Here is a 13,013-nt window from a genome sequence, read left to right as displayed (position 1 = left end):
CATGGACTTTGACCATTGGCAGTGCCAATGGTCAAAGTACACACATACTTCATGTGCCAATTTGGCACTGTGTGTGTGTGTGTGTGTGTGTGTGTGTGTGTGTGTGTGTGTGTGTGTGTGTGTGTGTGTGTGTGTGTGTGTGTGTGTGTGTGTGCGCGTGCGCGCGAGGTAGAGATCCAGTCGTATAGGAACACCTAACTGTTATGATTTGGCAAATACGATTTGAAAATGTCAATATTAATAATCAATGTGTACCCTAATGAGAAATGTATATGACAACAGAAGAAAAACCTGATCAATGTGCACATTGATTGATTGATTGATGTACTTTATTTAGTAAGACATGAGAACAGTACATGACAGTACATAACAGTACATGGAAGTACAAATTCGCAATACAAGGTCTACTAAACTGGATAGCTCATTAAGCACTAAGCTTGTTTAAGATGAGATCCCCATGCACACAAATCATGTTGACATATAAGAGACAGACAGATATACACACTACTATACAGAATGTCATACAATCAGTTTACAGGTTACTGGTATGAAGGGTGAAAAATATGTACAAAAAAGAAAGATAGGGGGGGTAGGTTAGGTTAGGACATGGGGTAGGTTAGGACTTGGACAGGGGGCATTTTTGAATTGCAGCCTCCTGAAGGTGTATCTTTAGGGCATTTTTGAAAGTGAGTAGGGTTTTACACTCCTTTACTCTTTTTGGTAGGGCATTCCACATTTTAGATGAATAGCATGAGAAAGAGTTCATTCCCTTTGTTGTGCCAAATCTGGGTTGAACATGGTTTGTGGAGCTGCCTCTGGTGTTATGATCATGGACTTGATTAACATTTTGGAAGTATTTTGACAAATACAGGGGGATCCATTAGAAGTGAATTGATAGGCTAATATCTGCAATATGGCCAATTGAATGACATACCCTCATATTCCATGTTATATTTACATTGGAATTATTTTATGACTTAGAAATTCGACTGATATTATAGGCTAAGAGGGTGAACAAGAAACACAGCTGCAGGTGTGATCAGTATAGATGTCTCTGGAGATGTCTCAGTCTCAGTGATGGATGGAAGAGGGACAGACAGTCAGGACTTGACATTTGACCCATAAGCCCCAGCGGTGGCCTACCATGCGTTTTTAAGGCTACTTTCACCATATGATATTATGTTATATTAATTGTATCTATAAAAACAATTACATATTGCTGCTCCTTATAATTGTTTTGGCTGCTCCTAAATTTCTTCTGCTGCTCCTGCATTTTTTAAATGGGAGCACCAGTGCTACCAAGTAAAAAAGTTCATTTTGATGCCTGATATACTGTGAACACAGCACATAGTCTGCAAATACTTTGAGTGCTCACATCCCTGGGTATGGTCTAGTTATTCATTAACAGAGAATAACAGTTATATGAAAGACATGATCTTACTCTATTTTAATATTCTATTGCCCAGTCCAATCTTTGGTAAAAAAAAAACATAATAATTTTGTGTCAACAACATCAAAGTCTCCACCAGACCGGATGGCTGAAGAACTGTGTGTATATGACAGCAGCTAATCTCAGGGACCGTGTGATACTTGACACGCACACACTCCCAGTAAGGAAGAACCTCTGCTCCAAATTAGGGCAACTTTGCATGCATAGGCCACATCCATTTCAGTCTGACAAGACTTTTAGCGTTTTCTTCAAAACACTTTTTTTTTTTTTTTTTTACTACTCCTACATATTTTCTCGAATAGTCACGCAAATCAGTAAACATAATCTCTGTGGTCGTGATCACGAGGTATCTGTCAGATATTTCAGATTATTTCCCCATTGGGTACAATTGGCTTTCAAAGTTTGCGGGAGGGACCTGTTTGGGCAAAATGCCAAGGAATTTCAGAGGGAAAAAAATATATTGTATGACCTTCTATTCAAGAATAATATGCCAAAACGCGAAGCACCATGAGACTGATTTAAAAAGAAAATGGGGTGTTGGTTCTTCCTTTGCTTACTGGGAGTGTGTGTGTAAAGTTTCACGACATTCAGACGCTGCGTTCATCATTTGGCATTTTGTGCTAAATGGGCTCCTCCCTCAAAACAGAAGTCAATTGAAATGGAATCTGAAAGATTCTGATACACCGCTAGAATCACTATCCATGATCTCATCACGATTCCTTTTTCATGTTGGTTTTTAGGATTATTATTATAGTATGAATAATAATAAGATTTATGATGTTCACAGACAGACACATGTAGATATATTAGATAAAATAAAACAAAGATTTATCATTTATTTGTTTCTTTACTGCTGTTCTATCAGCTGCTGTGGTTGGCCTTTTGCGAGCGAGTATTGTAACTTTAGGACTACTGCTGATGAACTATTTTGAGCAGACTCATGAAACCCTGATTTTCAACGGTTTTATTTACCATACAAACGCATCTTGCCTTTTTCCCACGCTTACTTGCATTCTCAAATGCTCTTAGGCTGTGTGCAACAGCTGTTCTGTTGCAGTCATTATGGGGGGACCCCTTGCTTTTTCACCCGTGTTAGGTTAAACCGCAACGTTGTTGTTGCAAACTTTGCTAATAATTGTAGTTTGCCTCGTGTCCGTTTTGGAATATCCAAACCAGTTCCTTAGACCGATGTCGAATTATTTAGGGAACTCCTATGTATGTCTGTCTGTCTGTCTGTCTGTCTGTCTGTCTGTCTGTCTGTCTGTCCAGTGCTTGCTACTGCGCTGCAAAGAGCAGCTTGCTAAAAGGGGGAGGGACCGGCGGAAGCATGCGTGAGCAAAAGTAACAGATCTACAAGCTAACAACGCGTCAAGTCGCGCCGCGTTGTTAGCTTGTAGCTCTGTTATTTTTGGCGAATTACACCGCCGTACTACAGAAGTATAAATTAAGGTATAGATCTGCAACTCATAGAATGTGCGCTCGCTGTATTGCGATCTATACGATCTCTCTGAAAAGGCAGATTGTGGAGATATTGGAATTGTTCATGGTTTATAATCATCCTATCGCACACCACTACCTGGATCACATGACTCAAGAGATAATGTGTACAAATTTGCATGGGTTTTGTACAGAATCTGTGGGGGTACAGTAGTTGCAAAATATTTGTTTTAAAGAAAACAATGTATAAGGCGGAAATGGGAAGGACCAGTACGTTGATCGGTCCAGCGGTGCCAGAGATTAGCTGCTCAAAGAAACACAGACACACAGACAGACAAATGGACAGGGGTAAAAACATATTCTCCGACTCGTAGAGATAACTGCGTGAGAAGTAGCACTCAAAATCAAATTTGTTTCACTTTTATTCTCAGTGTGAAGAAATGGCGTCTGCCAGCTGTCTCCTGTCTGATGAGCAGTTCCTGTGTTCTATCTGTCTGGATGTGTTCACTGATCCAATCACCACTCCATGTGGACACAACTACTGCAACACCTGCATCACACATTACTGGGACACTAAGGATGTGTGTCAGTGTCCACTATGTAACAAAACCTTCTATACAAGACCAGAATTCTCTGTTAATAAAGTCCTCTCTGAGATGGTTGATCAGTTCAGGAAGTCAAAGCAGCTGAGACAAACTTCCAGCACAAACCAAGAACCTGCTGAACCAGAGGAAGTCTCCTGTGACGTCTGTACTGAGACCAAACTCCGAGCCCTGAAGTCCTGCTTGGTGTGTCTGACCTCCTACTGTGAGACTCACCTGGAGCCTCATCAGAGACTCACAGGGTTAAAACGACACAAACTAATCGACCCTGTAAAGAACCTGGAAGACATTTTGTGTAAGAAACATGACAGACCTCTGGAGCTGTTCTGTAAGACTGACCGCATGTGTGTTTGTCAGTTCTGCACCGAGTCAGACCACAAGTTACACCAAATTGTATCTCTGGAAGAGGCATATAAAGGAAAGAAGGCTGAGCTGGGAAAGACAGAGGCTGAACTTCAGCAGATGATCCAGGAGAGACACCAGAAGATTCAGGAGGTCCAACACTCAGTAGAGATCAGTAAGAAAGTTGCAGACAGAGAGATAGCAGACAGTGTGCAGGCCTTCACTTCTCTGATCAGCTGCATTGAGAGAAGCCAGGCTGAGCTCCTTGATGTGATTGAAGAGAAGCAGAAAACAACAGAGAAACAGGCTGAAGGCTTCATCAAGGAGCTGCAACAGGAAATCTCTGAGTTAAAGAAGAGAAGCTCTGAGCTGAAGCAGCTCTCACACACTGAAGACCACCTCCACCTCCTCCAGAACTTCACATCCATCAACACCCCTCCACTCACCAAGGACTGGACAAAGGTCAATGTCCATCAGTCTTCATATGTGGGGACTGTGAGGACAGCTGTGGCTCAGCTGGAGAAGACACTCAGTCAAGAGATGAAGAATAACCTGCGTGATGCTGAGCTGAGGAGGATCCAGCAATATGCAGTGGATGTAACTCTGGACCCTGATACAGCACATCCCTGGCTCATCCTGTCAGAGGATGAAACACAAGTGAGTCATGGAAACATAAAGAAGAATCTCCCAGACAACAAAGAGAGATTCTCTTCATGTGCCTGTGTCTTAGGAAAACAAAGCTTCTCCTCAGGAAGGGTTTACTATGAGGTTCAGGTTAAAGGGAAGACTGACTGGGGTTTAGGAGTGGCCAGAGAGTCCATCATCAGGAAGGGACAGATCACACCGACCCCGAACAATGGTTACTGGTCTATAGTGTTGAAGAATGGAAAAGAGTACAAGGCTCTGGCTGGCCCTCCTGTCCTCCTCCCTGTCAGAGAGGAGGTCCAGAAAGTGGGAGTGTTTGTGGATTATGAGGAGGGTCTAGTCTCCTTTTATGATGTGGAGACCAGAGTTCATCTCTACTCTTTCACTGGCTGCACCTTCACTGAGAAACTCTATCCACTCTTCTGTCCATATCCTAATGATAATGGTGGAAACTCTGCTCCTCTGATCATCTCTCCTGTCAATCACACAGATTAGATTAAACCAATCCTCAGCAAAGGAAAGGTTAGTTTTCATTTAAAGCATGTGTATGGATTTCATACAGGTCAGTCAACTGTCATTGCAAATCAATCCATTGAATTGTTGTCCTTATCACATGTATTACAATATATCTATCTATTTTGTGTACAGTAGTTATTTACGATGTTATCAGAACAAACTAAATCAGCTATTGTACATGATGTTCATATGACTCTGTACTCCTTGAATTGTTTTCTCAAAGCAGACATTAACCACTTGGGGAACATTCACCAAAAATAGCAGATCTACAAGCTCACAACGGTAGATTAGTTATTTTCTGTGAAGAGCTTTGGTGTAGAGGGAAACAAGAGCACACCAAGTGCAGTGCCAACTCAGGTCTATTTTAAGTATAGAGGGTATAAGTTGTTAAGACTTGTGATTTGGGGATTTTGGGGTACAGTATGTTGAATGTATATATTGTAGTGTTCATCTTATGTGGATTTGTTTGCATTTCTGGGATTTGCTAGTGAGGAAGAGTTTGATGTTTGACTTTGAAACAAATGACACATACAATATTGTTATTTGGTGGATTTACAATAAATGTTCAGTGTGCAGACAATTGTTTCTGTCTTTCACCTGTTCTGTCCAGCACCTGGTATTTTATTGTTTGGATGTGCAGTACATGTTTTAGTTATTATTTATTTATTATATCGTCACTGTCGGGCAGAAACCTTGTATCTCTTGTTTGTTTGTTTGTTCATAAATGAATGCCCTACTTCATCACACAAGGGTGTCCACACTAAAGTAGTGAAAATAGCAGATCTACAAACACACAATGCCTCACAATGCACGGCAATATTGATATTGTATCAATAAATAGTACATTTTGTTTGTAAACTCTGCCATCATGCATCCCATCAGCCGGAGGGACATGAACATTGTGATTGGCTAGTCAGTAGTATAGATCCCATAAACCAGATGGACAGGCAGTTTTTGTGAGCACAACATAAGTGGGGTCCTAAAATACATATCGTCACTGTCAGGTAGAAACCGTGTATGTCCAAAAGTGTTACTTTTCAGGAGATGGGGAAAAAAGAACCTGTGTTCCAATGTAGATATTATATAGTCACAAGTTATTGTTCAATTCTTTTCATTGGTGCAATATTTGTAAAACACAGATGCACTTATGCACTCTCAATTTACATTTTGTTTTCCCAAATAAAGAAAAAAGCTGATCTACAAGCTCACAATGCGTTGTGATGCCATGTGTTATGAGCTTAGTGGCTTTTTTCGCTACTTTTGTGCTACACTATTGTACAACAAAGTAGGACATTAATATACATTTTGGGTTCCGTGACTAGGGTTGGGATCCTTGTTTTAACCATTCCGGTTCTTTAACGATTCCCTCTTAATGGTCTGATTCCTAAATGGATCCCTTTAAAGATTCCTATATTAAAAAGAATAATTTTGGCCTTCATTAACATTTTTAGTAAACACAAATGTAATCATACATACGGTATTGTATTGCATACATTATTGTAGTGGTTCTCAAACTGAGGTCCAGGGACCCTATGGGTTAAGATGTGTAACTGAGAGTGTACAAATGGAACCAAATTAATGTACCCTTGAAATGTAAAAGTTTGTGAACCACTGGTATTGTAATTGTATAGCAGACGTGAAGTCCACATACCAGCTCTGACAGTGTGATGAAACTGGTTCCAGAAACGGTTCCAAATGTGATGAAAGCGATTCTGATTCCACTATGTTGGATTTGGTTCCTCTGGTTCCTTACCTCAACCCTTCTATCCGTGACATGAGAATGTGAGAGAAACACTGCTCTACAAAACATTCAATCATTTAATACAACATTTGAGATACTGAGAACGTATAGACAGGTGAGCACAGCAACATTATTTATTATTCATCAACAGAGAGTAAAAGTTACATTAAATTGCATAACACGATGGTCCTCCATTTTCATATTCTTTGAATTTCCCCTGTCCAATATTTGGTATTAATGGCAGGTTTCCATGAAGTAAAAACTTTTTTGCTTGAGACCCAAGAGACGTTTGGTGTCTCCTCAGGAGACACCAAACACGCTTCAATGTTTTTCAGGCCAATGACTCCAGGTTTTCTTCAGCATATGAACTATGACACTGATTTAATTCAGCACTTGGAATTGTAGGAATTCAGGTATTCCATTTTATTCGACAAGGTTTCACAGATAAATATTGTGAAAATAGCCATGCTCACAACCCGAGGAGTTGTGAGCATATAGATGGGCTATTTTCACACTTTTTGCCTATTTCTTAGGTAATATTTGGCCAATGTTTGGGCATTTGTATAATTTGTTGATTACTTTTGACACAGTAAAGGTCTTAATTATGTATTTTCATTTTAGAGGTATTAAAAAAGGTCTTAAACTTCCTTAAATGTGCACATACTGTTGCACATGAAGCAAATGTGCAACCCTGAGTGTCCCTCGACCCACTATGAGAACCACTGTAGTATACATATAGGTTGGCTCTTTGTGTGTTTCTGGTAATATTATTATCAGGTAATTATGTCCATGGATTTTTTTTTTTTTTTACTAAAATGTCCATCACAAGCCATCATGGTGCTGACCCCTGTCCCAGTGTATTAGTACTTGGAATTTCTTTGGGTTTTAAACCATCTGCCTCACACTGCGACAGACGATGGCCTTCATTGACCACCAGGGGTCCTCAGAGGTCTATCCTTAGCCCCCTTCTTTATTTCAGAATTAAGCAATATTACACGAGAGGGTGTGCTTTACCGTCATTATTGGCACGCCAGTGATGCGGTCAGGAACGAGGCGAAGCCGAGTTCCGCGAGCATCACTGAAGTGCCAATAACGTAAGGTAAAGCACACCCTCGAGTGTAATATTGCGATTATACAACAGTTACCAACAAAACACATCCAAATGTATTCATATTGTGGGGCAATTAATAATAAAAATGTTTCGCTATTGTCCGTTTCCCTGTAAAGAAAATACTTTTTGACTGAGAGACATTAAATAGTCCCTGTAGGCTGTAGCAGTGCTTTGAGTTTGAGGCACCGTCTCATCAACACAGCTGAGCTATCAATGCTTGCGCAGTGGAATGAATTCCAGTAGGCTATATGCTCCGTCGTACGACCGTGTCACGTGGCCAAAATAACTGATCTACAAGCTGACAACGTGTCGCGATGGCGACGCGTTGTGAACTTGTAGATCGGCTATTTTCGCCATGCGATACCTTCGTACGATAAAGTATAACATACACTGGACTGTTAACGAAATGGTAGTAATTTCACTTTACACAGGAGGATATTTATAACCTTCTAACCATTGATCAACCGTAAGTCCACCAAATAAGTCAAAATTAACATAGTCCATTTTGCATATCTGTTTGTTCTCCGGTGGCGGCGGTGGGTCAGGCTACTGTCTGTTTGTTTTCCTACCGTGGGACAGCGTGACTTCACAGCACAGCTGTGCCATATATGGTCTAATCAGGTGCGGACGACTGCAGTGCGGAGTGATTTATTAATGTGATTAGGCCCGTGCTATGATGCTGGTTTGAAGCACGGCTAGAAAGCTGTTTCAACCAATCAGATTGCTTGGTCGGAACTACCTGTTGTATAATAAACGTTATTGTCACATCACAGTTTACAGTTGTAAAAGGTGGGTGGAAATTCATTAGCCTACTAAACATGTCAAGAGACAGAATATCTACACTTCTACTCCACTACATCACAGGCACAAAAAAAAACAAGGCAAATCGAACGTTTTACTCCACTGCAATCATTTGACAGCTTTAGTCACGTTACAGATTTAGATTATTAATACAAAACATGCATTAACCACTTAAGCCATATTTTACACTTGGCTATTTGAACATCTACAAGCTCGCAACATCAATTCATGATGCGTTGTTGTGTGAGCTTGTAGAACAAGTATATTTTGATGCCAATACTTTTGTACTTTGTACATACAGGTCTTTTACTTGTAACAGTAGTAGGCCTACAGTCTTTTCAAATTGAGGTATTATTGCTCATTTTAGGCCTACTTCTACACTCAGTAAACTGGAACTGAGTTGAATCTGTACTTTGACCTCTTTTTTCCATCTACACTGAACCTCTTCACCAATAATTGCCGATCTACAAGCTCACTCACAACAAACAGGCTCTATGCACAGCAGCCATATTGGGAATGAATTGGGCCCCTTCCTTAGTTCCTTCACAGGTGTTACCAATGATACTAATTAAGGCTCTGTTACATTTAGTGTGGCATAGTGGTTGTCTTATTTTCAAGGACCCCCTTAACTCTGAGAGTGTACAAATGGAACCAAATGGACCCGTAAGCATTGGTAACACACCTGTGAAGGAAGTAAGAAGAGGCCCAATTTCTTTCCAATATGGCTGCTGTGCAGCCTATTGTGAGCTTGTAGATCGGCTATTGTAGGCTAATGTTCCCCCCAGAATGTAGATGCTGGGGTTCAAGTGGTTAAGTGTTCTTCCACCAGGGTAGTAAAGGGTTAACAGCTACAGCACAAGGAGGAGTTCCTCAGTGACCGTCCGAAACCTAGTGAAACGAAAGTAAACACTGACAGGGTTTGGTGTCAGCAGCACGCTCTCTACTAAACCTTTCAACACGACGTTTTACACAAATACTGACAACTTAAACCCTGGTAAGTACAGCATATGTATACTAACAAGGAAACATGGGTCTGGCAGTCAGTCTAATCCTGATTTTTCTCCCTCAATGTGTTGAACAATTGATCTGAACTAGCCCTGAAACATGACTGTCATATCATGACAGTCATGGAACCACTTGTTCCTGGTTTTTGAGCATTGTACATCTACAACCCGTACATCTACATAAACGTTCAGATTTAAAATATAAAGTAATGACCTCAAAGCCACGGATGTATCAAGTTAAAGTGCCTGGGTCTAAGTACCCGTATCTTCCGTATTGTTCAATAAAAAGCATTTTAATCCGATTGGTGGCCATTTGTTCCGAATTTTCTCCATATGCTTTCAACTACGCCCCTATCGGTTGGGAGGTGTATTGCACGCAGATCCACTATTATTAAAATGGAAAATGGCCGCTGATCAGATTAAAATGCTTTAATTGAACAATACGGACGATACGGGTAGTTAGACCCTGGCGTTTTAACTTGTAACATCCGTGGCCTTGGGGTAAGCACTTTATATTTGAAATCTGAACGTTTATGTACATGTACTGATTGTAAATGTAAGATTTACAAAAAACAGGAACAAGTAGCGCCATTACGCTTGTGACAGATGAGCGTCACGTGAACCATGGCTAGATCTGACTGAACTAAAGTTGCACATGGACTTTGACCATTGGACACATACTTCACAGTGTGTGTGTGTGTGTGTGTGTGTGTGTGTGTGTGTGTGTGTGTGTGTGTGTGTGTGTGTGTGTGTGTGTGTGTGTGTGTGTGTGTGTGTGTGTGTGCGCGCGCGCGAGATCCAGTCATATAGGAACACCTAACTGTTATGATTTGGCAAATACGATTTGAAAATGTCAATATTAATAATCAATGTGTACCCTAATGAGAAATGTATATGACAACAGAAGAAAAACCTGATCAATGCGCACATTAGAAGTGAATTGATAGGCTAATATCTGCAATATGGCCAATTGAATGACATACCCTCATATTCCATGTTATATTTACATTGGAATTATTTTATGACTTAGAAATTCGACTGATATTATAGGCTATGAGGGTGAACAAGAAACACAGCTGCAGGTGTGATCAGTATAGATGTCCTCTGGAGATGTCTCAGTCTCAGTGATGGATGGAAGAGGGACAGACAGTCAGGACTTGACATTTGACCCATAAGCCCCAGCGGTGGCCTACCATGCGTTTTTAAGGCTACTTTCACCATATGATATTATGTTATATTAATTGTATCAATAAAAACAATTACATATTGCTGCTCCTTATAATTGTTTTGGCTGCTCCTAATTTTCCTCTGCTGCTCCAGCATTTTTTAAATGGGAGCACCAGTGCTACCAAGTAAAAAAGTTCATTTTGATGCCTGATATACTGTGAACACAGCACATAGTCTGCAAATACTTTGAGTGCTCACATCCCTGGGTATGGTCTAGTTATTCATTAACAGAGAATAACAGTAATATGAAAGACATGATCTTACTCTATTTTAATATTCTATTGCCCAGTCCAATCTTTGGTAAAAAAAAACATAATAATTTTGTGTCAACAACATCAAAGTCTCCACCAGACCGGATGGCTGAAGAACTGTGTGTATATGACAGCAGCTAATCTCAGGGACCGTGTGATACTTGACACGCACACACTCCCAGTAAGGAAGAACCTCTGCTCCAAATTAGGGCAACTTTGCATGCATAGGCCACATCCATTTCAGTCTGACAAGACTTTTAGTGTTTTCTTCAAAACACTTTTTTTTTTTTTTTACTACTCCTACATATTTTCTCGAATAGTCACGCAAATCAGTAAACATAATCTCTGTGGTCGTGATCACGAGGTATCTGTCAGATATTTCAGATTATTTCCCCATTGGGTACAATTGGCTTTCAAAGTTTGCGGGAGGGACCTGTTTGGGCAAAATGCCAAGGAATTTCAGAGGGAAAAAAATATATTGTATGACCTTCTATTCAATAATAATATGCCAAAACGCAAAGCACCATGAGACTGATTTAAAGTGAAAATAGAAGTAAATTGAAATGGAATCTGAAAGATTCTGATACACCGCTAGAATCACTATCCATGATCTCATCACGATTCCTTTTTCATGTTGGTGAATAATAATAAGTCATATGATGTTCACAGACAGACACATGTAGATAGATTAGATAAAATAAAACAAATATTTATCATTTATTTGTTTCTATACTGCTGTTCTATCAGCTGCTGTGGATCGCCTTTTGCGAGCGAGTATTGTAACTTTAGGACTACTGCTGATGAACTATTTTGAGCAGACTCATGAAACCCTGATTTTCAACGGTTTTATTTACCATACAAACGCATCTTGCCTTTTTCCAACGCTTACTTGCATTCTCAAATGCTGTTAGGCTGTGTGCAACAGCTGTTCTGTTGCAGTCATTATGGGGGCACCCCTTGCTTTTTCTTTTTTTGCAACTTATTGTTTTTATTGTTATCATCAAGAGAGACAACACAATTATGCATAGACAGCAACAACAAAAGAATAAGAAAAGTAAAGCAAAACAAAAGACATACAGTTAATAAAATAAAATAAAAATCAGGAGTAAAAGAGAAATATACAAACATCAAAGAACAGAAGAATGTACAATATGTATCCTCACACTTACACTGTAACACAGTATATAAATATCCACACACATACCGCACATTCATGCTATCAAAATACACATAATACAAATCTCTTTATAAAAAATATAAATCTTATAACTCAATGCGTGCAAAAGGAGTCCACTTTTTGGTAAATTGCTTGTTTTGTAGCCTCACCAAATAAGTGATTATTTCACCCCTTGCCTTTTCACCCGTGTTAGGTTAAACAGCAACGTCGAGTGACTTTCAACATTGTTGTTGCAAACTTTGCTAATAATTGTAGTTTGCCTCGTGTCCGTTTTGGAATATCCAAACCAGTTCCTTAGACTGATGTCGAATTATTTAGGGAACTCCTATGTATGTCTGTCTGTCTGTCTGTCTGTCTGTCTGTCTGTCTGTCCAGTGCTTGCTACTGCGCTGCAAAGAGCAGCTTGCTAAAAGGGGGAGGGACCGGCGGAAGCATGCATGAGCAAAAGTAACAGATCTACAAGCTAACAACGCGTCAAGGCGTGACGCGTTGTTAGCTTGTAGATCTGTTCTTTTTGGCGAATTACACCGCCGTACTACAGAAGTATAAATTAAGGTATAGAACTGCAACTCATAGAATGTGCGCTCGCTGTATTGCAATCTATACGATCTCTCTGAAAAGGCAGATTGTGAAGATATTGGAATTGTTCATGGTTTATAATCATCATATCGCACACCACTACCTGGATCACATGACTCAAGAGATAATG

General features: G+C 40.0%; 2 protein-coding genes across 2 annotated transcripts in view; both read left to right on the top strand.

Annotated features, from left to right (window-relative positions):
• LOC311038006 (uncharacterized protein) overlaps nucleotides 1–13,013 on the top strand; it is a gene marked incomplete at its 3' end in the record, with an annotated part of 148,681 nt that overhangs the window by 8,515 nt on the left and 127,153 nt on the right. The gene's annotated exons all lie outside the window — the stretch shown is intronic.
• On the top strand, nucleotides 3,328–5,509 carry LOC311038251 (E3 ubiquitin-protein ligase TRIM39-like; the record flags this gene model as incomplete). The annotated part of the gene is made up of 1 exon (XM_084047652.1): nucleotides 3,328–5,509. The coding sequence occupies one exon, from the start codon at nucleotides 3,328–3,330 to the stop codon at nucleotides 4,969–4,971; it is 1,644 nt and encodes a 547-aa protein (XP_083903778.1). The 3' UTR covers nucleotides 4,972–5,509.

Source organism: Gymnoscopelus microlampas (assembly GCF_963454915.1).
Source record: "Gymnoscopelus microlampas genome assembly, chromosome: 21".
NCBI classification, from domain to species: domain Eukaryota; kingdom Metazoa; phylum Chordata; class Actinopteri; order Myctophiformes; family Myctophidae; genus Gymnoscopelus; species Gymnoscopelus microlampas.
This window is presented reverse-complemented; position numbering and strand designations above follow the sequence as displayed.